The sequence below is a fragment of the Macrobrachium rosenbergii genome, chromosome 28 (assembly GCF_040412425.1).
Source record: "Macrobrachium rosenbergii isolate ZJJX-2024 chromosome 28, ASM4041242v1, whole genome shotgun sequence".
Classification (NCBI taxonomy): domain Eukaryota; kingdom Metazoa; phylum Arthropoda; class Malacostraca; order Decapoda; family Palaemonidae; genus Macrobrachium; species Macrobrachium rosenbergii.
The window spans coordinates 13,560,560-13,585,500 of record NC_089768.1 but is presented as its reverse complement, the minus strand read 5'-3'; the positions used below and the strand labels follow the sequence as shown (position 1 = coordinate 13,585,500).

At 38.3% G+C, this 24,941-nt stretch overlaps 1 protein-coding gene across 2 annotated transcripts; it reads left to right on the top strand.

The window, feature by feature from the left end:
• The first annotated feature begins 86 nt into the window (after positions 1 to 86).
• Positions 87 to 24,852, top strand: LOC136854044 (alpha-ketoglutarate-dependent dioxygenase alkB homolog 7, mitochondrial). Of its 2 annotated transcripts, XM_067130112.1 has the most exons (5): positions 88 to 332; positions 580 to 812; positions 2,702 to 2,875; positions 19,691 to 19,815; positions 22,984 to 24,852. In XM_067130112.1, exons 2-5 carry the CDS (start codon positions 753 to 755, stop codon positions 23,114 to 23,116), a joined length of 492 nt encoding a protein of 163 aa, XP_066986213.1. In that variant the 5' UTR covers positions 88 to 332; positions 580 to 752; the 3' UTR covers positions 23,117 to 24,852. The 2 variants fall into 2 exon arrangements, with proteins under 2 accessions (XP_066986212.1, XP_066986213.1); XM_067130111.1 differs by having other exon boundaries at positions 87 to 812.
• Positions 24,853 to 24,941: the final 89 nt, after the last annotated feature.

Here is a 24,941-nt window from a genome sequence, read left to right as displayed (position 1 = left end):
CTTCAACAAGCACAGCGTATACCTAAAGGTAAAATAGAACGAGCAAGGGAGCCGTTTCAAAGAAAACCCAATTGTTCTAACTACTACTACTACTACTGATCAGCTGATCATTGTTATGGTTTACCATTGTGGCCCGTGGCCCCTGTCCCTACCGCCAAACTGCTCCTAACACTTCGTGGAAAGTTCTTGTCCCGAAAAAGATGATTGTACTAAAGTCTAAAAGTTTTTCGGTAGGAGCCAGATGCAGAGTGTGGTGCAAAATGAGATATTCTTCTCTCAGTCGTGATTCTAATGTTATGTCGGACTCTAGCCTTGGAAATCTTTTCTGTGCGGTAAATGCGACTCTCAACTTTAGTAATTTAAATAACTCTGCACGAAGTTTCTCAAAGTATATTCATCCATATATTTGCCGTCACTGGTCTATGCCAGTAATAAGATCAAGTTCATTGGGATCAAGCAAGAGACCAAGTGATCATATAACTTTGCTTTATGACTCTAGACCTCCTCTTCAAGTGTTAAATAGTTACCTAAGTTCTCAAGCCAAAGATATTATTAATAATATTAACCATAATCCAACAGGCGATTCGAATTCAAGGGAACGTGCCCGTACCGATTTTAGTGTAAATAGTTCCAAAGAGAGAATAAAATATTTGCATTTTCATTCGTCCTGCACTCTCGAAACTATTGAGGAAGTTACTTCAAGCTTTCAAGTTGTCAGTGAGTATATAAGTACGGAGGAGGAGGAAATTCTGATGAAAGAAGTTGAACCACACCTAAAACGACTACAATATGAGTTTGATCATTGGGATGATGTAAGTGAAGTCTGAAACAATATATACACCTACATTTATAGACTAACAGGTCTAGCTACAACAGCAGGCTTAAACACATGTTAGCCAAGACTTTCGATTATTTAGCCGGGGCCGTTTTCTTCTCAGTGAACATAGGCCTGTTAGGGTAGATGTAAATTAACCTAATGTAGGCTTAAAGGAATTTCATGTAGGCCTAGGGTATGTAGTGTATTGTTATTGTTTTTGTTCACATTTGTCATGAAGGCGAGATTAGAGACCTGCTGGGGTCACCTATGACTGTACATTGCATGGCACACTTCTTGGTAGGCTTATAAAGGTTCCTTGCAGCATCTCTTTGGCTTTTTGCTACATTGGTTTTAGCTTTTAGTTTTTTGTAAAAGAAAACTATTGTGCTGGCTTTGTCTGTCCGTCCACCCTCAAATCTTAAAAACTACTGAGGTTACAGGGCTGCAAATTGTTTTGTTGATCATCCTTCCTCCAATCATCAAACTTACCAAATTGCAGCCCTCTAGCCTCAGTAGTTTTTATTTTATTTAAGGTTAAAGTTAGCCATAATCGTGCATCTGGCAATGATATAGGACAGACCACCACCGGGCTGTGGTTAAAGTTTTATGGGCCGCGGCTAATACAGCATTATACCAAGACCACCGAAAGATAGATCTATTTTCTGCGGCTTGATTATACACTGTACAGAAAACTCTCTTGCTCCGAAGAAACTTGTTTATTCTCATGCTTCACTTGTATCATCAAGTGATTCAACTGTTCTCAGAAAATTTCATTAATATACAGCATGCTGAATATCTTGATGGATAGCTTTCATGATAGTAATGTACTTTAGCCCTTGTCTGAATGCAAGTTTTATATGTATTTCATCCATTCCACATAGTGTATTTTCTTCCCACCTAAATGTGCAACTTGTGTAACTTTACCTTACTCCAATAACCATCTTTTATTTAGAATTAATCATTTTTGTAATGGTTTCCTTAAAGTATTTTATACTGATACAGCAAAAAAGGTGGGAGTGTTATATGGCATGTCCTATCTTGTCAGAAAGGGTGCAGATTTCTCTTGTTCTCCTTTGTACTTGAGTTTGTGGCCAAAACTTAGATACACCTCTGTACCCCTGGATATATGTATGTACTGTAGATGACAAACCTAACATGCAGAACATAGAAGTGAGACAGAGCCAGATGAGTAGATGAGAGGACTAAACAGACTTACTTGTCTAAGATAGTAACATCCAAAGCAGAACATTTAATATTCTCTTTCCATATCACAATGAATTCATGTATAACAAGGGAAAACTTTAGCTTGTATCTGTTACAAAAGGTTAGCCTATGTGAATTTTTATTTTACATAAAACACACCTATTATTTTATTGCTAGTACAGTTCTCACGCAACCATAATTATCAGTATTTTGCATGTTGAATTGGTACAGACTCCTCTACTGGTAGGGTGATTTACTTGGATATGACTCAGTTACCTGAGTTGTACCCATTAAATTGTGATAATAACAAATTAAAAAGTACCAATAATAGACTTTTACTTTGTAGTGACATTTTCAATACAGAACTTTGGTTTCTCTTGTATTTACTGCAACTAACCAGTAAATGCATTTAGTAAAATATAAGGCACCTATATATAATTACAGAATCCAGTGTTGTTTTTGCTGTTTCCCACAATTAAAATACTATTCTTGAAACTCCCATGCATAATTAGATCCAGTTTTCAAGTGACAATAATGCACTTAAAGACTTATCTTTCACTTTTGTTATTCTTCAAGACAGTTAGTCAATAAATGTGGCCATATACAAAGGCAGTCTATAGACTAGAGTATAATCTATTGTTATGCAGTATTGTACATTTAAAGAAACATCATCTTCAACAGGCTATACATGGCTTTCGAGAGATTGAACGAGGAAGATGGGGGAAAAGTGCTTCGCCTATTATATCAAGAATGAAGAAATATGCCTTTCCAGAGGAAAAAGACATGATAGCCCAGGTCCACATCTTAGATTTGGCCAAAACTGGGGTCATTAAACCTCATGTAGATAGTGTCAGAGTAAGATATATTTGTTTTAATTTCAGCATAAATTAATTCAGTGTTTTTCAAAGAAAATACAAACATCCTATTCTTACGTACAGCCTAATTCGTGGTAAAGGTCACATAACCTATTCTACTGAGCTAAACACTTTACACTTATAATCCATTTAATTGCACATGTTTTAAGCTGAATTTTCTCTCTTATTTGTACGTTTTCAAACTTATTCCACATACTGTACGTGTTTCCCTTTTGTTATCCAAACCTGCAATAAAGTTATGAGCAGGCAGTACATAGATTTATCAGCAACAAGCCTGAACCACAAGTTTCCACAAATTGTTCTGCCCAACCATACCTAGGAGCGTGGAGGTTAGACATTATGTTATACAGTTGAACCCACATGGAAGTGTGTGCTTTCCCTCCATTTGGTCTGATACAACAGGTGCTGAAGTAACTCAGCTCTTTGAGCCAAACCAGGATGAATCTAATCACTCCCCTGTGCCTGTCTGTGAGTTCCTCAACAATCCAGGAATGTTACATATTCTCACTTGGAGATTATCAGGCATGGATTCAGGGATGCTGAGGCTTTTTGCAGGATGCTGCTGCACCTATATCCCATTCATGTATTCCCTCAACCATTTCGCTTTACCAGTCAAAGTGGGGCAAGTTCATTAATTGGGGGATAGAAGTCACTGCATCAAGTGTCTTTTTCAGCACTTTGAAAAAGACTTCTTAGGGGGCTAATTCAGTCTCTGAAGTGGGCCTTTCTTTGGTACTTCAAATCATTAAGTGAATCCTTGGTATGACAGGGTTGGGTTGGGCAATAATTGGTCTTTCTTATTCTCATGAGTTTATCACCAAACATAGAAGTCTTGTGCTCTGAAGTTCATGACTGACCCTTTTGCTATTTTAGCCCTCTTATCTGATGACACTGAAGACCTACTCCTGTCCCATGACAGATGTTGGGCTCTGTCTTAAAAAAACAGAACATCTTAGGAAGAAAAATACAGTACTGGACTTCCTGTCTGCCAACCAAAGGTAGGTTACATCTCCAAGAATGTGGTTCCTTACTGGTTTGACCCTTGTAGGGGTTAGTGCCACCAGTGCACCTCACGTGGTGTACTGTAGGCATTACTTAAGAGTCTTTGCAGCTTCCCTTTGGCCTTTAGTTGCAACCTCTTTCATTCCTTTTAATGTACTCCTGTTCATAATCTCTTTCTTCCATCTGACTTTCCACCCTCTCTAACAATTGTTTCATATTGCAACTGCTAGGTTTTCCTCCTGTTCCACCGCTCAACCCTTCTTACTGTCAATTTCCCTTTCAGCGCTGAATGACCTCATAGGTCCCAGTGCTTGGCCTAAATTCTATAGCATGTTCTCTTCTACTGGTTATGACAGGTCATCCTTCTAATGTATTTGGATGTCACTAAAGAAGCCGCATGGATGAGAGCGACTCTTCGCGAAATCAGGACAGTATTCTCAACCTGGCTTACCTCTTGGAGAAATGCTTAGATTTTATCAGTCCTAAGAGCAGGTGCTTGGAGAAATCAATCTACCTTTAGCAGTGTCTAATTGAGAAATTTTATATAAGTAACTTACCAAGTAATTACATAGTTATTAGTTCACTTTACACGGCAGCCTGAATTCAAAATTTCGCGGGTAACACTGTACGTCTGTGTAGGTGAGCAGTTCCGCCCACTAGCGGGAATATTAGGAACGACTTCAGCAGAAAAGTAGATAAAAGGGTTTCCAGATTGGATTCTTTTAAGCCAAATCCCAGAAGTTTGACTTTTTTCAAGGTGATTGGCTTTGTAATATAGATCTGGCTTTTTTTTTTTTTTTTTTCAAGTTGATTGGCTTTGCGATAACTATCTTGGTTTTTTCTTGGCTTTTATTTCACTGAGATTTAGTTTACGATATCATTTTCATAAATACACAATAAAATCTGAAGTGGGTGGAAGAGAATATGATATACAAAACAAAAAATCTTAAAGGAGCTCTTGCGACACTGACTCCTGTTCGACCGTCTGGGTTACGTTATGTTGGTATTTTTATGGGTGTTTACTGGTTACAATTTTGCCGTATTAGCTATGGAGGGGTGGGGGGCTGATTACAGTCCGTCGGACTATCGGGCCTTCTGACTTTCGGACCTTCGGACTATCGGGCCTGCTGACTTTCGGACTATCGGGCCTTCGGACTATAGGGCGGTCACCCAAAAGTATTCATTGCTGATAGCAATATCAGTGTGATTGAAGACCAGTATAGGAAATTACCCTTTATTGATTGGAATGAGGAGGCTGCATTTAAAAAGCATGGAATCCCTGCAGGCACTGAAAAATTTTGGATTGGTGTACTTCAGCATCAAGCTTTTAAAGAACTAGCCACCTTTGCCGTAACATGTTTAGTAACACCAGTAAGTAACGCTGTAGTCGGGAGAATATTCTCGCTTGTAACATCGGTAAAAACAAAAGCCAGAAACCGAATGCAGCTAAAGCTTCCCGATGCTATTGTTAGAATAAGAGCTGAGCTACTGCTCACAAACAAATAAAGACTTCACGGCAGCTCCAAGAATGATAAAGGATTTTATCTCTGAGGAAATATATGCCAAAGATTCTACTTCTGATGTAAACGACACTGTCGAAGTGGATTTAGAACTTTTTTTTGTAACATGTAAGTATTAGACTACAGTCGTAATTATGTGAAAAATAGTTGGCTTTTTTAACACTGCTGTTTGGCTTCCTCGCTAGGTTTACATCTGGCAACCCTGGGCTAGATAACCTCACTTATCTAAATTCTCAATCTGTTCGTGCCGTGCTCGAGTGAATACTGAGTCTGGCGGCAGCTGTATTCATTGTTTTCTGGATATATATCTGGATTTCGGTGGTGTACACATACACTGGAACGCCTATTAGTAACCTTCATGAGACCTCAGGATGGGTTTTTTCCTTGCTTTTGTTATCAAGTTGATTCATTATCAGAACTTTTGTCTAAAAGTCTTTTGTTTACCTATAGACTTGCGAGCCGCCGATAATAAATCTGCCCTTAAGTAATCCTCATATGTAGTAGGCCATTCCTTTAGGCTAAATCTTTTTGCATTCTGTTTTGTTTACCGGTCTAGATTACTTGTAAGCCTTCGGTATAGTTTTGCCTTAAAATTAATTTTCGAATGGTGTTTTCCCGGCTTAGACACTCGCAAGCCGCTGATATAATTGCTTTAAAAGTAATTCTTCAGTATATCGTCATTCTTTTAGGATAATCCAGACAAAACTTTATTTGCCTTGGCTACTTGCATGCCGCCGATATAGTTTTGCCCACAAGTGTAATTCTTGCATCTTACGGAGATTACTTGCAAGCCTTCAGTATAATTTTGCCGTAATAATAATTTTCAAATGGTGTTTTCCTGGCATAGGCATTCGCTATCCGCCGATAATTTGCCTTAACATTTGCGAGCACATTACACAATTCTCATGAGGTGCGGAGCTTTATTCCCTTGAATACAATTTTGCACGATTTTATTTTGACTTTACATTATATATATCGTTTAACAGTTGTTCATTTAATTCAGCACCCTACCCCGAAACCTCCCAGATGTTACTTAATATTTCGAATTTACTTTTATTACTCCTCCCCTTTACGTTACTATTTCTTTTTAACTGGTGCCGTACCTCGTTGCATTGTCGATATCGTACTCGGCTAGCACTCTGCTGGGCCCTCGTTCGACTCTCCGGCCGGCCAATGAAGAATTAGAGGAATTTATGTCTGGTGATAGAAATTCATTTCTCGCTATAATGTGGTTCGGATTCCACAATAAGCTGTAGGTCCCGTTGCTAGGTAAGCAACTGGTTCTTAGCCACGTAAAATAAGTCTAATGCTTCGGGCCAGCCCTAGGATAGCTGTTAATCAGCCCAGTGGTCTGGTTAAACTAAGGTATACTTAATTGGTGCCGTCGCTTTCTGGGTTGGTGACGTCCTTTATTTTCATGGCTATTCTTATATATTCCACTAGTTTTCTGTTCGGGGCTTTCAGGGTCTCTAATGTTAAGTTTTCTATTTTTTGTAAGGTTTTACACCTGAACAAATGTTCAGTGCTGTCCTCTACTCTGCAGTTATCACAGACCTCGTCCTTATATCCTCCCCGGTAGTTAGCTTTCAGGTTCAACATATTCAGTCTGGTTTTCATTATTATGCATGCATCCTTTGTTTATAGTTCCCTTAGATACTTATTTTCTTCAAAGTTATTTAGGAATCTGAGCTTCTTCATTTCTTTCAATGTCTTTTCGACATCTTGCTTTATTCTTCTCCTTATTTCCCTTTTCAGTTTTTTTTTTTATTTTGTCATATTTTCTCAATCCATTTATATCTATATTAAATGTTTTACCTATATTTTCTACGCCTTTTAGGCTAATCCAGGCAAACTTTTTTTTCTTTTGCCTAGGCAACTGCGAGCTGCTGATGTAGTTTTGCCCCAGAAGTGCTCCTTGCATCTTACGCCATTCCTTTAGTCCAAATTTTTACATCAGCGCGGTTTACAGGGTGTAGACTGTTCGCAAGCCGTCATTATATAATTGTATCAAAATTAATTCTTGGATGTTTCGTCACTCCTTTAGGCCAAAGTTTTGCATTTTATTTTTGTTTACCGAACCTAGTAGACTTGCTGGCTGTCGCGAATTTTCCCCCACGACTGGGAAGGTTCTAAGTCCCTGATGGCATGGGACTGGGATGGTCACGCCTGAAAGACACTACCAGCAAACATATAAGCAAAGGACCATCAAGACCAGGCAGGGCTTTACAATTTTATTTAAAAAAAAAAAATAGACTAATTAAATTTAACATACATTAACGTACAAGGACCACGTGGTCGGGCACAAGACACAATGCTGAAAGCTATACAAAACCCCATAAAACTCGAAAATACATGCCTCTAAAAGCTACAGTTTTGCACAAAACTTATTTCCGAACAGTCAGGCTACACTTTAAATTAACATTAACTATATCAAGCCCCAGATGGGAAAAATGTGAGGGGATTAATTTAGCATACTAAAGGAACTGGCTCTTGACTTACCTCAATGCTATACCCTCGAGAAAGACGCATTTTGCCCCTCTGCATGTTTCGTTGTCACCTCGGTTCCCTCTCAGAATTTCTACATAGGTTACTTTACTAAAGAACGTACTTGAATTATATAAAAAAAGAGTGTCTCTGACATTCCCTACACAGGCTGTTCACCAGACACAAATAACAACCAAACATATTTACAGAAAAAAGTGAACCACGAACTAAGCCGCCTGCTTATTACTCCCCCTCACTAATCCTGAACATTGTGAAGGATTGTCTAGAAAAAACGAATCCAATTTTTTCACGACACTAGCTGTTGGTTAATAATATTGCCTCAACCCTCACATTTTCTCTTGCAGAGAATTGAAATTGTAAGGGCAGAAAATAGTAAGGAGAGAAGGGTGCTTATTTCGCAGCTCATAGATTTTATAGCAAGTGTCCTCTTGAGCTTAGGCAGTTTGAGGATTTGAAGTCTTTCAAACGAACTTTAAACTTTTTTTGTTTATCAATGCTGTGATATGGAATATCACATGATGAGTGTGGAACATGCTGTGTGATAATGCACGCTCACAGGCGACTCCTACCATTTGGCGCCAACTCGTGCTTTGTGCAGCCAAGGCACCCAAGTGCGGCCACGGGGGACAACTGTAGCAGTCAGCCAGGCATGTACAAAGCTGACATACCCTTTTTCTCTCCTTCTACTAGCCCTATGTGTGTATCCACTGGCTTCCGCTCCTTGCTTCCTTCCCATACCATCGCCAGCCTTGTGTCTGAGTTAACAGAAAATTAGCCTTGCAAGTGAGTGTTGTGCAGTGGAGGAGGTGATTATCCGGCCCACCTGTTCACCTAGACCTAAGTCACTGTCATACTCCCCTAGACGTGGGAGGAGCCATACTGAAAGTCCAATGGAGGCTGGTGGGAAGTCCCCCAGGTAGTTGCCCCTTCTGTCGAACCTGTTGCACAGTCCCAGGTATAGACAGACAGCCACTGAAAAGGCATCTCGGCGCAAGTGTAATAGAGGAGGTGGTTGCTCGTCCTGCTGACTCTCCTAGACGAAGGTCCCTATCAGACTCCCCTAAACCTGGGAGGAGGCATACTGGAAGTCCAAGGGAGGTCAGTGTGGTTTGCCCACGGGTAGTCGCCCCCTCAGTTGAACCTGTAGTACATTCCCAGGTATCGGCAAACAGCCACTGGGAAGGCGTCTTGAAGGATGTGTAGTGTTAGACAGCCACTGGAAAGGCGTCTTGATAGATCTGTAGTGTTATCATCTCTCATCAAATTGATGTCTTCCTGAGCACCTGGCGCCATTCTACTAGTGTCTAGCGCCAGTTCCTGTTCTCTCAGCGCCTATTCCTGGACACCTGACACCAGTTCTTGGGTGCTCAATGCTGTCTTTAGTACCTGGCGCCAAACTTCAGAGCTCCCATCATCCACTCTCATGCGCCCAGTGCCAGCCTTCTAGTGTCTGGTGTCAATTCCTCTTTAGTACTTGGCACCCATCTTTGCTAAGAAAACTGTTGTTCTGTCTTGAGCGCCAGTCTCCGATTGAATGCCTGGCTCCAGCTTTTCAAGTGGCCGCCACCAGTCTCTGATCAAGGCACCAATTCTTCAGTATCAGACTCCCTCCTCTAAGAGCCATACAGACTGCTCGATAATGTTTTGGCTCTCTTCAGTTGGTCCCACCTTTGCCTAGGGTTCAGGATGAGCCGACGTTGCTCCCATTTTAGTGACGGTATCTCAGAGTCCTTTCCTTTGCAGACAGGGACTTTTGTGTCCCAAATTTTGTGCTTGTTGAAGGAATCTCTCTCCTCTGGCATTTTTTCTTTGTCCTCCAAAAAGTCTCTAAGGGAGTTGGAAGTTTGACTTTTGTTGAAAAGGGAACAAGTTATGTGCCTTTGGACTTAGTTCCAGAGGCATAACTAGGGTTACTGGTGCCCAGGGCAAGCACAGAAAATGGCACCCTTTGTCATGGAATAAATCTTAAGGATTCTGGATCTGTACCACAATGATTCAGTTGACAACATGAAGAACAAGCTATCATTATTTACTGCCAGAAGGTATATTGAGTTTACTAGAACAAGTTAACATTATTTATTACCAGAAGGTATAATCATGGAGTTTAGTGTTACCAGCATTATTGAGGGAGATACAAATGTTTTACCAACACTATTCTGCACAAAAAAAAAAGAAATAGGGATGTATTTGAAAAAAAAAAAAACACTCAAAAACCAATGCATAATCCTGAAGTTCTGAACTGAAAAACTGGAAATTAGCATTGATAAAAACAGTTTTAGATCAAATTTTCAAATGCATTCAAACTTCACATTAGTTAAAGTCATGGAGTTTAGTGATACCAACATTATTGAAGGAGATACAGATATTTTACCAACACTATTCTGCACAAAAATTAATAAATGAAATAAGGATTTATTATTTGTAAAAAAAAAAAAAAAGCAATGCATAATCTTGAAGTTCTGAACTAAAAGAAATGTTTAAATTAGCATTGATAAAAAAGGTTTTAGAGATAATTTTTAAATGCAGTCAAGCTTTACAGTGTTGCAAACTCGTTAATTAGAGTAATGATTTGACTGGTCATTTTCTAATAGCCCGTACCAATCAAAGAACTTGAATTAAATCAGAATAAAAAAAATGAAAACTAATTTGTCAGCTTCTGTAAAGAGATTAGAAAAAATAAAAGTTGATGGCAATTGTATTTGGACTCTGCGAGACTTTGCTGAAGCAAAATTATCAATAACATCATCAAAGTTAATGAGTTCTAACTCTTCACGCTCAATACTAAGAAGTGCTAGGGCATTAAGTCTATCCTATCCCATTGAGGCTCTGAGATAAGCCATAATCAATTTCAGTTTACTGAACGAATGTTCACAGCTTACAATTGAAATTGCTACTGTGAGCATAAGTTGGGCTGCTACTCTTAAGTTGGTGAAAACACTTTCATCACCATATTGTATAATGGATGAGCTTCTCTGGAGTGGAAATCTGAACATCTTTTCTACTTGCCAAGACCATTCTGCAGTCTAAGATTTCCTCATAAAGTTCATTACCATCCAAATCACTACTGTAGAATTCACCAACATGTAAACAGTTTTCCTTCATTCTCTCGTCATCCAGTAATCCTGAACTTTTACCTTTTTTAAGAATTTGTTCTACATCTAGCAGAAACCCAAACTTGTTGTCTAGATCTGCAAGTCTTGTGCTACATTGTTTCATTTCAGTATGCAGCCTATCTATTGTACCTTTCATTAGATGCATGATCTCTTGTTTCGCACTGAGGTCTACATCAGTAGCTGTTTCTCCTGGCATCCTTTTCTTTAGTCTGATCCTCAGCCTACCATAACATCATAATTCTCACATAGTTCTAATGCTGCACTGAGCGACTCATTACAGATTGTTTCTCTGTTTTCATTGAAATACATTTCAAGTGCCTCTAAGCCTTTGACAGCATTGTGGAAATTTATGTGATGGTCTTGAAGTCTCTTTTGAATGTGGTCTATTTTTGATAATATAAGATTCCAAAAGAAAAGTAATGCAAGGAAATGAAAGGTAAGAATCTGGTGCAACAGCTGACTGGCTTCACTTCTTGTATCTACATTTTCTTTCAGATCAGTAGACATTTCTTCCAGTAGAATAACCAAGTCATCAAAGTGGTGACAGATTGGTTTAACTGCCTCCTCTCTTGCACTCCATCGGGTTTCAGATCCAGATTTTAGTGTGATTGGCATAACTTTCCTCAGCTTGTCCCATCGCATTGTTGAGCATGAGAAGAAATTGTACAGTGCATCTAATGTGCCAGAAAAGGTAACTGTAACTGATTCTTCACTGGCTGCATGAATACCAGCTAGATTAAGTGAGTGGTTCTCACAATTGACAAATACAGCTTTCCTGTTCTTTTCAGTGATCCTCTGCTGCACACCAGATTTGTGCCCTGCCATGACTGCAGCATTGTCGTAACACTGTGACCAACAGTACTTTAGTGGCATATTGTCCTTTTCTAGCTGATTACATATTACTTCAACTATGCTTGATGCATCTTTTTGTTTGACTTCAGTGAAACCAAGAAATGTCTCTTTTTACAGTTACTGTTTTTGTCTTAAAGTATATCAACATTTCTCATGGTTTCAGAAATCTGCTTTCTATGGGCACTGTTGGGAGTAGAATCAAATAAAAGCCCATAGTACTTTGCTCGACGGATATCATCAAGTAATTTGTTCATTGCAATTGATACGAAGAGTTGTATAAATTCATTCTGCTCTACATAATCCAAGTGATTCCTCATTATTGGGTCGAATTCAGCAATTAGTTTCACCAGGCCAAGGAAATTACCAATGTTTCTGTTGTCAGCGTCACGTGTGTTCTCATTATGACCCCAGAAAGCTAAGTTTTGATTAGCTAAGAATTTAATACAATGTAAGATCCTACAAAGAATTTGCTGCCATCGCTCTTTCTCTTTCTCTATTTGGGTCTGCAGTGTTTTATTGACACCTGTATTTGTGACTAAAACTCTCTCAGCTTCCTTCCAAATTGTGAAGGACTGACAGTGCCATTTACTGTTTTCATGCTGTTTCAATTACATGTTCTACTTCTAAGGATGATTGACTGCATTCAGACTGAGAAAAGAGAACACAACAGAAACAGAAAGCAGCATTTTTTTAGGTGAGTATACCAGCCATGAACGAGGAACTTCCCCTCCTTGATCTCCAATCCCAAGCTTGCGCTTAAACCAGCGACTGTTCATACTCCGTTTATTTTTCATTGCAAATGGACCATCCTTGTTCTGGAAAATACTTGACCCTTTTGATACAATCTCAGTTCTCAAGGCATCTGGCACGATAGCTTTTCTGGTCTTCATGTCAAATTCCAAGTAACCAAAGCCATGATGCTGAATTACATCTGGTATTGAAACATTGCTCAAATTTGCTGGGATCTTGCTATGTACCACTGCATGGTCGTCACTTGTTGTCACTTGTTGCCTCTTTTAGGGGCAAATCTTTTCTGGCAGGTTCCTGCTCTGATGTGAGCTCCTGGTCACTGTCAAGCTCTTCTTTGAGGTCAGACTCACTTAAATGGCTGGATGCGGTTTGCAAGGGTCCATCTCCTATGCAAACATCAAAGGAACTGTTGCTTGCTGTTCTTACTTGACTTTCTGACTGATTTGCTATTGATGGCCCAGCACCCTCCTGGAAAAATGCTTTCATAATTTCACTTGATTTTCTTGCTTCTTGTAATTTTCTTCTCTTCCTCTGTTGCACTTCACTAAGCTTTTGGTGCTTCACCATGTCTGTGTCTTGACTGTGGCAAAGACAAGTACAATGAATAAATTTAAAAAAAGAAAAATAAATAAATAAATGAATGGTAATTTTATAGCTTCAGTCAGAGAAACTCAATAGTTTTGTTGCTTGCAGTCGGTATTTTAGACGATTGTAAGACTTTTTTTCTTCTATGGTATTTCCGTCAAGATTAACGGTTACCAAGATATTTACCAATATTATTATTGTTATGTTATGTGAACAGCACATCAAAAACTCTTGTGTACAACTAGTAATGTATTTTTTTTTTTTGTGGAACCATTACAACTTCATATTCATAATAATGTAAATTTTGCTGACATAAAATTGTTATGAAAGTAAAGTGACTTACCATGATATATTGAGCAAAATGTATAAATAAATAAATATATAAATAATCATATAAATATAATATGGATTAATAAATACTGCCTACTGCCTAAATTACTAAACACAGCAACAACAAGAAGTTACAACAACAAAAATTAACATACTGTACTTACTCTGTTGCTCTGCTTAGGAAAGTTAGGTGTAACTGTAATTTCTCATGAAGTCCTTGAACCACGAATGCACAAACTGAGACTCATCAGTTGCATGCGTAAGTAAATGGATCCAAGAATCTGGTTTTTTATTTTTTTTTTTTTTTTTTTTTTTTTTATATTTTTTTTTGCCAGAAAAGCACACTGCAATTATTTGGCATACTCTCAAAAACTGTACATATGGTATAGTACAGTATATGAACGGTAAAAGTTAGAGGAGAAACTAGACTTACCAAAAGAATGACCTGACTGCAATCACTCTACCAAGAAAATGAGTTTGATTCAGCAGGTCAACCAACATCCATCCTTCGAAATTCAAATTCCACATTACGTTGTTTTAAGGACTACCATTCTCTCTCTCTCTCTCTCTCTCTCTCTCTCTCTCTCTCTCTCTCTCTCTCTCTCTCTCTCTCTCTCTCTCTCTCTCTCTCATTTCAGTTATTTCAATATGCTAATATTTTCTATTTTTGCACAGTATTTCACGCCAATATATATATACATGCGCATACACACACAAATGTGTTTGTGTGTGTGTGTGCATGAAGAATACAAATACTAGTAACTCTTTATGATATATATACAGTATATATGATAGTGATACAAAATACTTTTTTTTTCTCTCACAGCTCCCTGTAAGCAGCATAAATTGTTCCCCAGGCTCATTTTGATGCCCCCCTAAGGATGGGGCCCAGGGCACTTGCCCCTCCCCCCATTACTGTACGCCTCTGCTTAGCTCCCTCTGGTGCTTTGACGGAACAAGACCTCCTTGTCGGAGATCTTGTCAAGGTTTTGAAGTAAAAGATTTTTTCTTGACTAGCAGAGGAGCACAGGCTAAGAAGATAGAGGACTTCCAAGTGTTTACTGAGAGACATCGCCTCGGATTGCCTCTTAGTCCTGTCCTGTACGGACAAGGACAGTTGAGGGGGGTTTAGAGCTTTCCACTCTTTTCTCTGGAATTTCAAGAAGAGAGAATTGTGGTGCTCCTTTTCTACTGTGAGAGTGACAGTCGCAAGCAGCCCTGTTATTTTTGCCTACAGACCTATATCAGCTCTTCCTCAGAACACAGTCTCCGTTGCAAGAGTCAGCTTCTTGGATGTCAATCTCAACTCTCGGAATTTTCAGGCTTTCTGTCTGCCTAGAGAATCCCTGCTTGTTTCAGATGGTCGGCAAATATTGCCCCTTTTTTTTTTCTTCTTTCTTGGAACATTAGTGGATGAGTCTACTGTTCTGGGTACTCTGTCGTCCACCAAGATGTTAGTCAAGTTAGACAAACTTCATACGAGTTGGACCTGCAATGGTGGCTGTACATGCATAGATGAAGTAGGGAACTCCCTCCTTCCTCCAAGCCCAGACCTAGTCTTCTGCTTTTCACCTCGTATCTTTGTTGGGGAACCCACAGGGTAACCAGAAACTTTCTGGGTCGTGCTCCCTGGATGATGGATCCTTCTCATGTATGTTAGAGAGCTGTAAGCATTTCTCTTGGGAGCTTCAGTGCTTCTTGACCTTAGTTTACACCTGGACTGCGGTAGTTCTCTCTAGATGAGATTTCATTCCTAGCGCATGTACGTAGAGGAGAAAGGCTCATTTTCTCTCTCATTTTCTCTCCAAGCAAGATGACCTCTACTGTTAACAGATAGGATTCAATTTCATTCAAGTCGTCTAAAGTTCTTGTAGACGAACTCAGAGCAGGTATTTCCTTACGTCCCCTGTTCTGGTGGGAACTGTGGAGTCCATGAGGCAGACCATCTATGTTCCTATTTGCCACCTCAAGGAACCTTCAAAGATTCAGAAATCACCAGTATGAGGCTTTTCTGCTAGTCTTATTGCTTAAACTAGTGTGGTTGCAGAGGTCATTCTCCTAGCCCATCTGCCATTCTAAGTGGGCAGTCTCTACCCCTCTTCTTGGAGACATCTATGGCCCATTTTCAGATATCCCTTCTGTACCTCAAGAGATCTACATCTTTTGGACTCCATCAGTAAGGGTATTGATCTATGCTTAACTAAGTGCTTAAACACGGGCCTAGCTTTTGACAACCTTATCTGGTCTTTGATGCATCCAAGCAAGGAAGGAATTAATTTTTTCTGGAGCCTGGATATATTCTGAATGACTGACGAGTCCCTTGTTTGATCCCCTGCATTCCTCTTCTCGGCAACCTTACATGGAAGACACCCTTCCTAGTGACCTCTGGCTTTGACTAGGACGCACTAGTGAGCTCCAAGTCATCGTTTAGAGAAGGTATTTTCACAGGCGACACTTTTTTTTTCCTTGTTTACCCTGGGATTTTTAGTCATTATGAGGATCTTTTCAAGCTCTAGATCCGTCCCTTCTCCTTTAGGAAGTTAACGGACATCATTGACTGAATAAGAGAGAACCTTCTGTCCAGCTACAGCTTTCGGGTTTTTACTTGAACAGAATCGGACTAAGATCACATCCTGAAAGGGCTTATTTTTTTTAATGCTTAAGAAAACATTTCGCCTTTTAAGTGAAAGCCAAGGACATCAGAGCAGCCTCTTCCACCTTAGCTTTCAGGCTCATTTTTCCTTTACTTCTGTTCTACTTAGTCCTACTGGAATTATATTCGTCCTCTGTGTCTCTACTTCCATTCCATATAGCCTTACTGGAAGTATAGTTGTCTTCCACGTCTCGCTTTCTTTTCAAGTGATCCTGATCATCTAGCTCGTCTGTCGTCTAGTTTGCTGGGCGACATCTACAGTCTAGCGTCAGCTGTTGTCTTGTGTCATCTATGGAGCTTCCAGAGCCATGAGCTTCTGGCTTGTCTGGCTTCCAGCTCACCTGGCGCCAGCTCCCACGGGCACCCACTAGCTCCCACGGGTGCCCGCGAGCTCCCACGAGTGCCTGCCAGTCCTGAGCTCTTAGCTCAACTGGCGCTCAGTGCTTCCGGCCCCAGCTACAGTCTGACACCAGATCATTCTCGAGCGTTCAAGCCCTCTCCAGATCTGTGGGAGAATAGGGAGGTTTCTGTCCTTTTAGAGTTTTTCAGAGGACCATCCTCTACATATGGTGATATGGCAAGATCCGTTTCATATGCTGACTAGAACGTATTGCCCTCATGGACTTCTAACTTGGGGCACACTCAGAATTAAGAGAACAGTTTGCCTTCTTTTAAGTAAAGCTAAAGGACGTCATGGTAGCCTCTACCTCTTTCGCTTGTGTGCATTTTATGCCTCATGAGTCCATTCTGCCTTCGAACTTCTGGGATTGTAATCATTCTTCGTGTCTCACTATTTTTAATGGAAATTAAACAGTGTTGAATCTTTCAGTGCCTTGAGACCATATCTAGTGACTGGCATGGTATCAAGGAAGGAAACATAGGATTGTTTTTTCCTACTGTCTCTTCACCGTGTAATAAGGTGTCGAGCTTTTTGCGGAGCCAGGGGGTACATTGTACCTGAAGTGCCCACCACTCTCAGTGGATGGGTTGTGGTTTTATCTAAGTGTAGGTGACAATGTTGTCTGGTTTTTATTTTGGTGCTACGCCCATGGCAAGAGCGAGCACCTATCATACTTTGCCAGCCATGGAGCACTTCCTTCACTACAAAGTTCCCACTAAGTAGGAGGAGACCCTTGGGTATACTGCTACGCCACTACAAATTAAGATGAGCACCTACCAGAGACAGTATTCTAGTAGCTCTCTTAGCTGATAGGTAATGACAAGCATTGGTTTTCAATGCTAGCAGTTTTTTCTGTTTTACCTATCAATGTGGGAATCAGCTATGTAATTATGTAGTAAGTTACTTATATAAAAATGACATTTTTATAATAAAATAGTTTTATATATGCTTAGCAAGTAATTACATGATCAGAGCCCACCCTCCTCCCTGCTGATGGACATAAGGCATGAACAGATTGAGGTTATCTGCTAAAGTCGTTCATAGTGTTCCAGCTAGTGGACGGAACTGGTCACCTACACAGACATGAAAGGTGTTACCCGCAAAATTTTGAATTCAAGCTGCCGTGTAAAGTGAACTAATAGCTATGTAATTACTTGGTAAGTATATACAGTATAAAACTATTTTATTATAAAAATGCCATTTTTATAAGGGGATGAGGAAGTAGTCATATGGACCATTAGTTATGGTAGATCATTATTCCTCAAGAGGATGTAGAGCGTCTATTTTTTTCTTTTTCTAACTCGGTCATAATCATTTTCATTCGATATTGAAGAATAGACTTTATGGGTTACAACCAATACAGTATTCAGTTTTGCTATTCACATTTGTTATTGAAAATTTTCTCAAGTACTGATTATTGCTTCACTCTAAGGGTGTTCACCTACTTAAAGAAACCTATGAGTTTGTTTGGACGTTGATTCGTGAACTTTTTATCTCCAAATACTGTACTCCTTAAATCCATAGGGTCTTGCAGTAGCTTGGGATAATTCCTTTCATCTTCCTATCTAAATAGTGATTCAGCTTAATTATGATTGAGGGCTTTGTCATGCAAGTTTCTGAAATAAAAACAAAAATTTTTGTATAAACCCATCAGTCACAATACATGCCCTCCTTCCAGTCCCCTTGTTCTAGCTGTGTTGCAGGTTTCATTACAGTATTATTATCATTTTGAATAAATTAACATGAACAGGCATTCATATAGAAAAGGCTTAATTTTATTGCTATAAATCATTAATGAAACCACTGAAGGACTTGTTCCTAAATGAAAATTGAAAATGGCACAAGTAAAATGAAAGAAGTTAGGAAAGAAGTTAGAGATCAAAGGATTGTATACATAGTACAAGTCAGAAAGCAATACAACACGGCAAAAGGGATGAAGTGTGCTGTGCAGTGCATGATGTAAGTGGTACCCCTCCTGTGGTATGGAACAATCCCAAAATTACATTAACTTGTAAAGCTGGCTTCCACAATACAAAATTCCCTTTGAAAAGAGACAAAACATAAGACTACGTGTAATGATAAAATAACTGAGTTTATGGAGGGGTTAAAATGTAACATTCTGAGGCAATAATTCGAAGATTGGAGTATGAGACTGAGATGGCAATTAAAATGGGCTTCGAAGGATTAAAGCAGGCAAGTTCAAGCCCCTCCTGAGATACCATCAAGTTCCCTGTTAATAGTTTTTCACAACACAGTATTAAGTGACATTGAGAATAACCCAAGGAGCTAGGAAGTAAAGGAGGACATATTATGGAGAGTAGTCATAAAGGACAGATTGAGATTTTAAGTTTTCTTAAAAAGATTGAAAAAGGCAAGAGAATGAATAGATTCTTGAGGAACACATGGACTTGAGGAAAAGGACAGATGCAACACCACCAAATGCAACAGAGAGTTTGGTCAGATATGAAACATGAAAAAGTTTACAGAAAAGTGTATCTCTGAGAGAGAGCCTTGGCTAACAAGGCCTTACACCAGGCCCTGTAAATATCTTAAAAGAGATGTCAAAAGCAGCAACATAATGATATAAGTAGTTCTTAAATTCTATATACAGTACTGGTATGAGAGTTGAAGCCATCATTTGGTATTTATTATGCCTTCCAGTATGTATACTGTATTGGTGATCAGAAAGAGAGTTATTAGAAACTTTATGCACTTTCAAAGACGTTTTAAATAAAAGTCTGAGCAGTTAGACAAAATTTGCAGGGGTTAGAGAGGTTATCTTTGTTGGGAACAGGTTGTGCAAAAACATGTTTCTATGAAGGACAGTAAAATACCAAATAAAGTTATTTAGCAAACTCCTTATGCTTTGAGATACTGAGGTCAGGTTGCAAGAAGGCCCATATAATTTTCCCATCTTCATAGACTTAAAACACTAATTGGAACATGAACTTACACAATAAGCAAAGGCATAGGTTGGTAAAAGGTTGAGTTTATACATTTTTTACCTCTCCATGCATTGTAATACCAGATTGTATTCAGGCTATCAACTTAAAGATACTTTTCCTAAGCACACTTTTTTTTTCAGTTTTGTGGTAACATCATCTCTGGTGTGTGTTTACTGAGTGATGCTGTGATGCGACTTGTTCATGTTAACAACAAAGACCAAGTTATTGATGTCATGCTACCAAGGAGAGCACTATATATAATGAGGTAAAAATTTGTGTACAGTAATCAAACAAATTTAAATTTTTCAACTCTGCCATAAAGTGTTCATACAGAGAGTAAGCATATTACTTTATTTATCCCTTTATTGCCCGTCTAATGAGAGACCTCATTGTTGTTAGAGTAAGCTGGCCTTATACCAGCATGGGGTGTTGTTTGTGTGAGCACCCCATAAAGAAAATCAGGAAACCAGGCGTCATATCACTGACTATCAAACAAGCAAATGGGTGACGTACTTAGAAGACAGGCAAAAAAATCCTTTGGTAGGGGAGCCTCATTTCTTGCCTGCTTTAGCCCTCTTTTCTTTTCTCGGTCTGGTGGAAGGCAAATAACCTTTGGCAGCTCTTTAACTGGCCTAATTTATGACCATCCGTTGTTAATTTTCATAATTACTATTCTTAGGAGTATTTTGTTTTTTCAGTGACTGAACTGATATCTGATCAAGTGATGGTGTGAAAATGATTAACTGTTTACAGGTAATCATTTATTGTGTACATTGTACCTAATTTACTATGCTCTCCATTGAGCTTGTTTACCTAGTACTGTTACTGCATTTCATAAAACTATAATTTTTCCAGTGGTCTTGGTATATGATTGTATGTGGTAGTGGTAGGCATGTACATTTAATGCATATTTTTGGTATTAACATGCCTTTTTTTCTTTTACCATCTTGTTTTACTCATAAGTGTTTAGTTTGTTTGTAGTTGGTTTTTGGTTGGGTAGGAGGAGGAGATATGACAAGTTGCAGCTTGCCTTTAAAGGATGCAAAGCTACAATTCCCATTCCTGTCTTCTGCTGCCAGGTGTATGCATGATTAATAGTATCAGTCAAAATTAGGTATACTGTATCTGAGAATGCATAATGATGGATTAGAGGAAAGTTCACATAATTCATAAGTTTTGGGAGGAAGGAGGAGAGAGGGAATAGGAGTTTTGGCTAGATGACTTGCAGGAGTTGTTAGAATGGAAACCCTTTAATATTCAGAATACTCAAGTGCTTTTGCGATAAAGATGAGTGATGCATTGTTTAGGGGGATTGGGGAGCCTTCTGTGTATGAAGGGGCACATTCTTTAGAAGTTTTCTGCGCAAGAACTTTTTCTTATTCAGCGGGCAAAGGATTGAAGTGTAAATGAGTGATGGTTTATTTTTCTCTCAAGTCACTTCCAACCAGAGAAAAAGGCTAAAATGCTGATACAGTATGCCATACTGTATTTGTTGTCATATAAGCACTTTTTCTATAAAAAGGTTACAGAAATTCATGATGCAACTTATAAGGTGAAGGTCAAAATGTACAAGTCTCATCTATGGGCCACTGTAGTCTGATACAACAGATATAAGCCATGTAATGACACACATTACTTTGCAATTTGGAACACTGTTTCTCTTTACAAAAATAATGTAAAAAATTGAATACAATCAAATGAAAAATTAAATTGAATTAAAGTTTCATCTTTGGAAGAAAACATTTTACCAGTTTTTGTTTTTAGTAACTATTATCTAAAGTAACAATACTTATCAAATGTCTTTTCCTTATACAAATGTCTATGCCTAAGGTTTTTACATATCCCTTTGGTAAAAAGCAACTAGCATAAAAGCTTTAAACTGTAGTGATAAGGTATCAGTGATCATGATTTTACTAATCAATATATTGCATTAGCTGTCATGTGACATCAGTAAATATTATGTAAGGTAACGGTACATACCAGTCATCTTTACTTTGTAGAAATGCTTACTGATAAGGGTTTTGGATTTTACATATTTAATTAGCAACTAGCTTCAATATTTGTAAAATGTAGTCATTATACTGTACATCAGTCATTATGCCTCTACTTAGCAATGCATTTCATTAGTTTTCATGAATGTTCCCCTGCTGCTGATGTTGATCCCTTAGTGTGCCCTCAACACAATATCCCACAACATGGAACATTAATTGTTTACATTTAAGTGAACATATTCAACTACAGTAGTTTATAATTGACTGTATTTTTATTAGCATTGGAAAATATCTTAAATACAACTGCAAATTCAAGTATAAAATCACAATATTGCTGTCAGACATCTTTCATGGACTTAAAATTATGACAGGTACATTTTTTCAGTTGTATATTAATATGAGAGAAAGAAAAAAAATAGGCTTGTTGCATAAACAGCGATTTGTTTGAATGTATAAGTTTGTTTGAATGATTGTGGAAGTACAGGTGACCAGTGTGTTTCAACATTATATTGTCATTGGGTCTGCTATTAGGCAGGAAGTATTTTCTTAATACAAGCCTATTCAGGTGCTATTCTAAGCTCATGATCTTAGACGGTGACCACTTACATTATTTTCATTACATGAATTTAGAGGACCTTACTCATGTTCAGGGTAGAATTTTCCTAGTTTTCAACGTCTCTATTTAAGTCTTTAATAGCATAAGAATGATGTTTATTTCTCTGTTATTATTTCACCGGGTGACACGGGTTGATCCAGAAAAATTTTGACAAAGGAAAAATCTATTTCTGGAGAGGGGCCCGTGTCACCCGGTGACCCACCCTGTTTTTCATTCTCTCCCTCCCATGGTAAACTTCATTCTAGTGGGGTGGGTGCTAACATGGAATGCGGCTAGTGTTGCCTTGTATACAGTCCTTGAGTAGTGCATGGGCTTGTATCGGCACCTCTCTCGTTGGGACTTTTGACATTGGGAATCTCTATAGGATAAGGTTCCGTGTTTTGTAGTTTCACCCTTTTCCATACACGACTCCATCTAGTGGAGCTCGCTCTGGGGGTAGTAACTCCAGCATTTCATTAGCTTTCTCTGGTATCTAGCAACGGAATTACCTAGAAATAAGTGCTGAATGGACTTTTTCACCGGGTGACACGGGACCCTCTCCAGAAATATATTTTTCCTTTGTCAAAATCCTTTTTTTATCCCTTAAGATACTGTCAACAATAATTAGTTCTGAAGATTTTTAAAATTGCAGTATCAGTAATATATGAGTGCTGGAAAGAAAGATGCAAAAGAAAGATTTGAGCCCATTAATATCTCACAATTGTGTTAGTTCAAGTGCCTTTGATGTTTTATGACTCAGCAGTGATGAATTCCTCATAATACGTAATCTCTTCCATGTTAAACTTTCTTTTTCCTCTAGTTGATGCATTTTCCTTTTTTTCCACAGAGATGGCTCTCGGTACAACTACACACATGAAATATTAGAAGAAAACAAATCCTTCTTTGGTTCCATTGCAGTTCAGAGAGATAGAAGGGTGTCAGTCATTTGCAGAAATAATCCAAAAGAAGGTAACGAGTAGGAAATAATTTGAGTATTTAATTGAAAAACAAACCATTCATTTTTTCCAGTCATTATCACCTGTCAAACAAGAGTGGTCGACTACTGAAGTGCTATTTAACAAACTAAAGCAGTACTTAGCCTACAGATGAGACATACCCTGAAATTGGAGGCCCTTTTTCACATGCTTAATATTTCCGTGTTTAGGTGATAAACAAACAAACAATATTTTGTTGAAGCCTTTGGCCTATTTTCTCCATTGTACAGGGTATTCAGTTTAGAAATGTCATCACTCTTTTATTAGCTGAATTAGCAATTTTTTTTATGAATTCCATATGAAGAAATTGTTATTAATCATCATAAAGTTTAGACAAGTAAAAAATGTGCTGAAGTTTCTTCTGTGTAATCAAGTGTTCTGTACAGCGTATAAACAATGCCGCCGAAAATAGGTCTATCTTTTGGTGATCTCGGTATAATGCTGTATGAGCAATGGCCCATGAAGCTTAAACTACGGCCCAGTAGTGGCCTGGCCTATACCATTGCCAGATGCACGATTTTGGCTAACTTTAACCTTAAATAAATTGAAAACTACTGAGGCTGTAGGGTTGCAATTTGGTATGTTTGATGATTGGAGGGTGGATGATCAACATACCTATTCGCAAACCTCTAGCCTCAGTAGATTTTAAGATCTGAGAGCAGACAAAAAGTGTGGACAGAAAAAAGTATGGACGGACAGACAAAGCCGGCACAATAGTTTTCTTTTCAGAAATCTAAAGTCACTGTCATGCCCCTTTCTTGGTAAAGTTGTTTGCAGTTTTCACCTGAAAGTTTTATTTTTTGTAGTTTTTTTTTTTAGTTGACTAGCTTCTTAACTCCTTCATTCTATTACTTGAGTTTCTTGATGCCATCATACTTCATCTCGTTTTCATAAAGTCCTGGTGGTACACTTAATGTTGTGCTTGGTGCCTTCTGATGTTTTGGTTGTAGAAACATAGTTGTCTTGTTGCGTTGTATCTTATTTCAAAAGGTTTTAAACAGCAGTCATAAAGATTATGTTAAAGGATCTGGAGATAAGTACAAGTCCAAACACTAGTTTGATGATGATTTCCAATCGGATGGACATAATTGCTGAAGAGCTCAGTAGTGAATCATACAGTACTATGGTTTCTCCTGTAGTTTTCATATTTTTTCAGGGGCATCTCCCATCTCTAGTCAGAGCTTTTCTCCTATAAACAGCAATGGAAAATAAGCTTGGATTGAAATAAGGAGATGGGAGCCAGCCCTAAGGAAATATAAAAAGATGAAATTTGATGCAGTTTATTGTTTTGAAAAAGGTGTTATACTAACTTACAAAAAAAGTTATGCTATTTTTTAACAATTTTAGGTTACAGAGTTAGAAAACTTTAATTGAATGGCAAACTGCAACCCACCAAATGTAGGTGCACCGGAGTTCACACCCTAAAAAAGTGAAAGTTGAGAAGAGCCTCACATTAATAAGGAAGGTTATATTTGTTAGGTAACTACCTGTTTACTAGTTCATAATCATTAGTACAACATAGTGAGACTAATAGTAAGGCATCAATAAAAAGAAGTCTGCTTATTTTTTATACTACAGTATTTTAAAAGAAAAATAAAAGATGCCTTTGTTATTGGTATAATAATTATTCATTTTCACAATAGCTATGATAGAATGGAAAGTTACTTATTTCTTTTATTGTAAATTTTCATTTACAGAATAAATATAATAGAATAAAGTTACCCTTTTCTTTCTTACTGCTGTACTCGGTGTCTCTCTTACTGTTGTAACTACCACTGTAAATAATTTCTTGCAATTAAATATTTTATCA

Excerpts from the sequence above, each read along its gene's own strand:
- LOC136854044 (XM_067130111.1), top strand. The coding sequence starts at position 201 with ATGATTGTACTAAAGTCTAAAAGTTTTTCGGTAGGAGCCAGATGCAGA. Across the intron at positions 2,876-19,690 it reads CTCATGTAGATAGTGTCAGA|TTTTGTGGTAACATCATCTC; the intron begins GTAAGATATATT and ends TTTTTTTTTCAG. Across the intron at positions 19,816-22,983 it reads AGAGCACTATATATAATGAG|AGATGGCTCTCGGTACAACT; the intron begins GTAAAAATTTGT and ends TTTTTTCCACAG.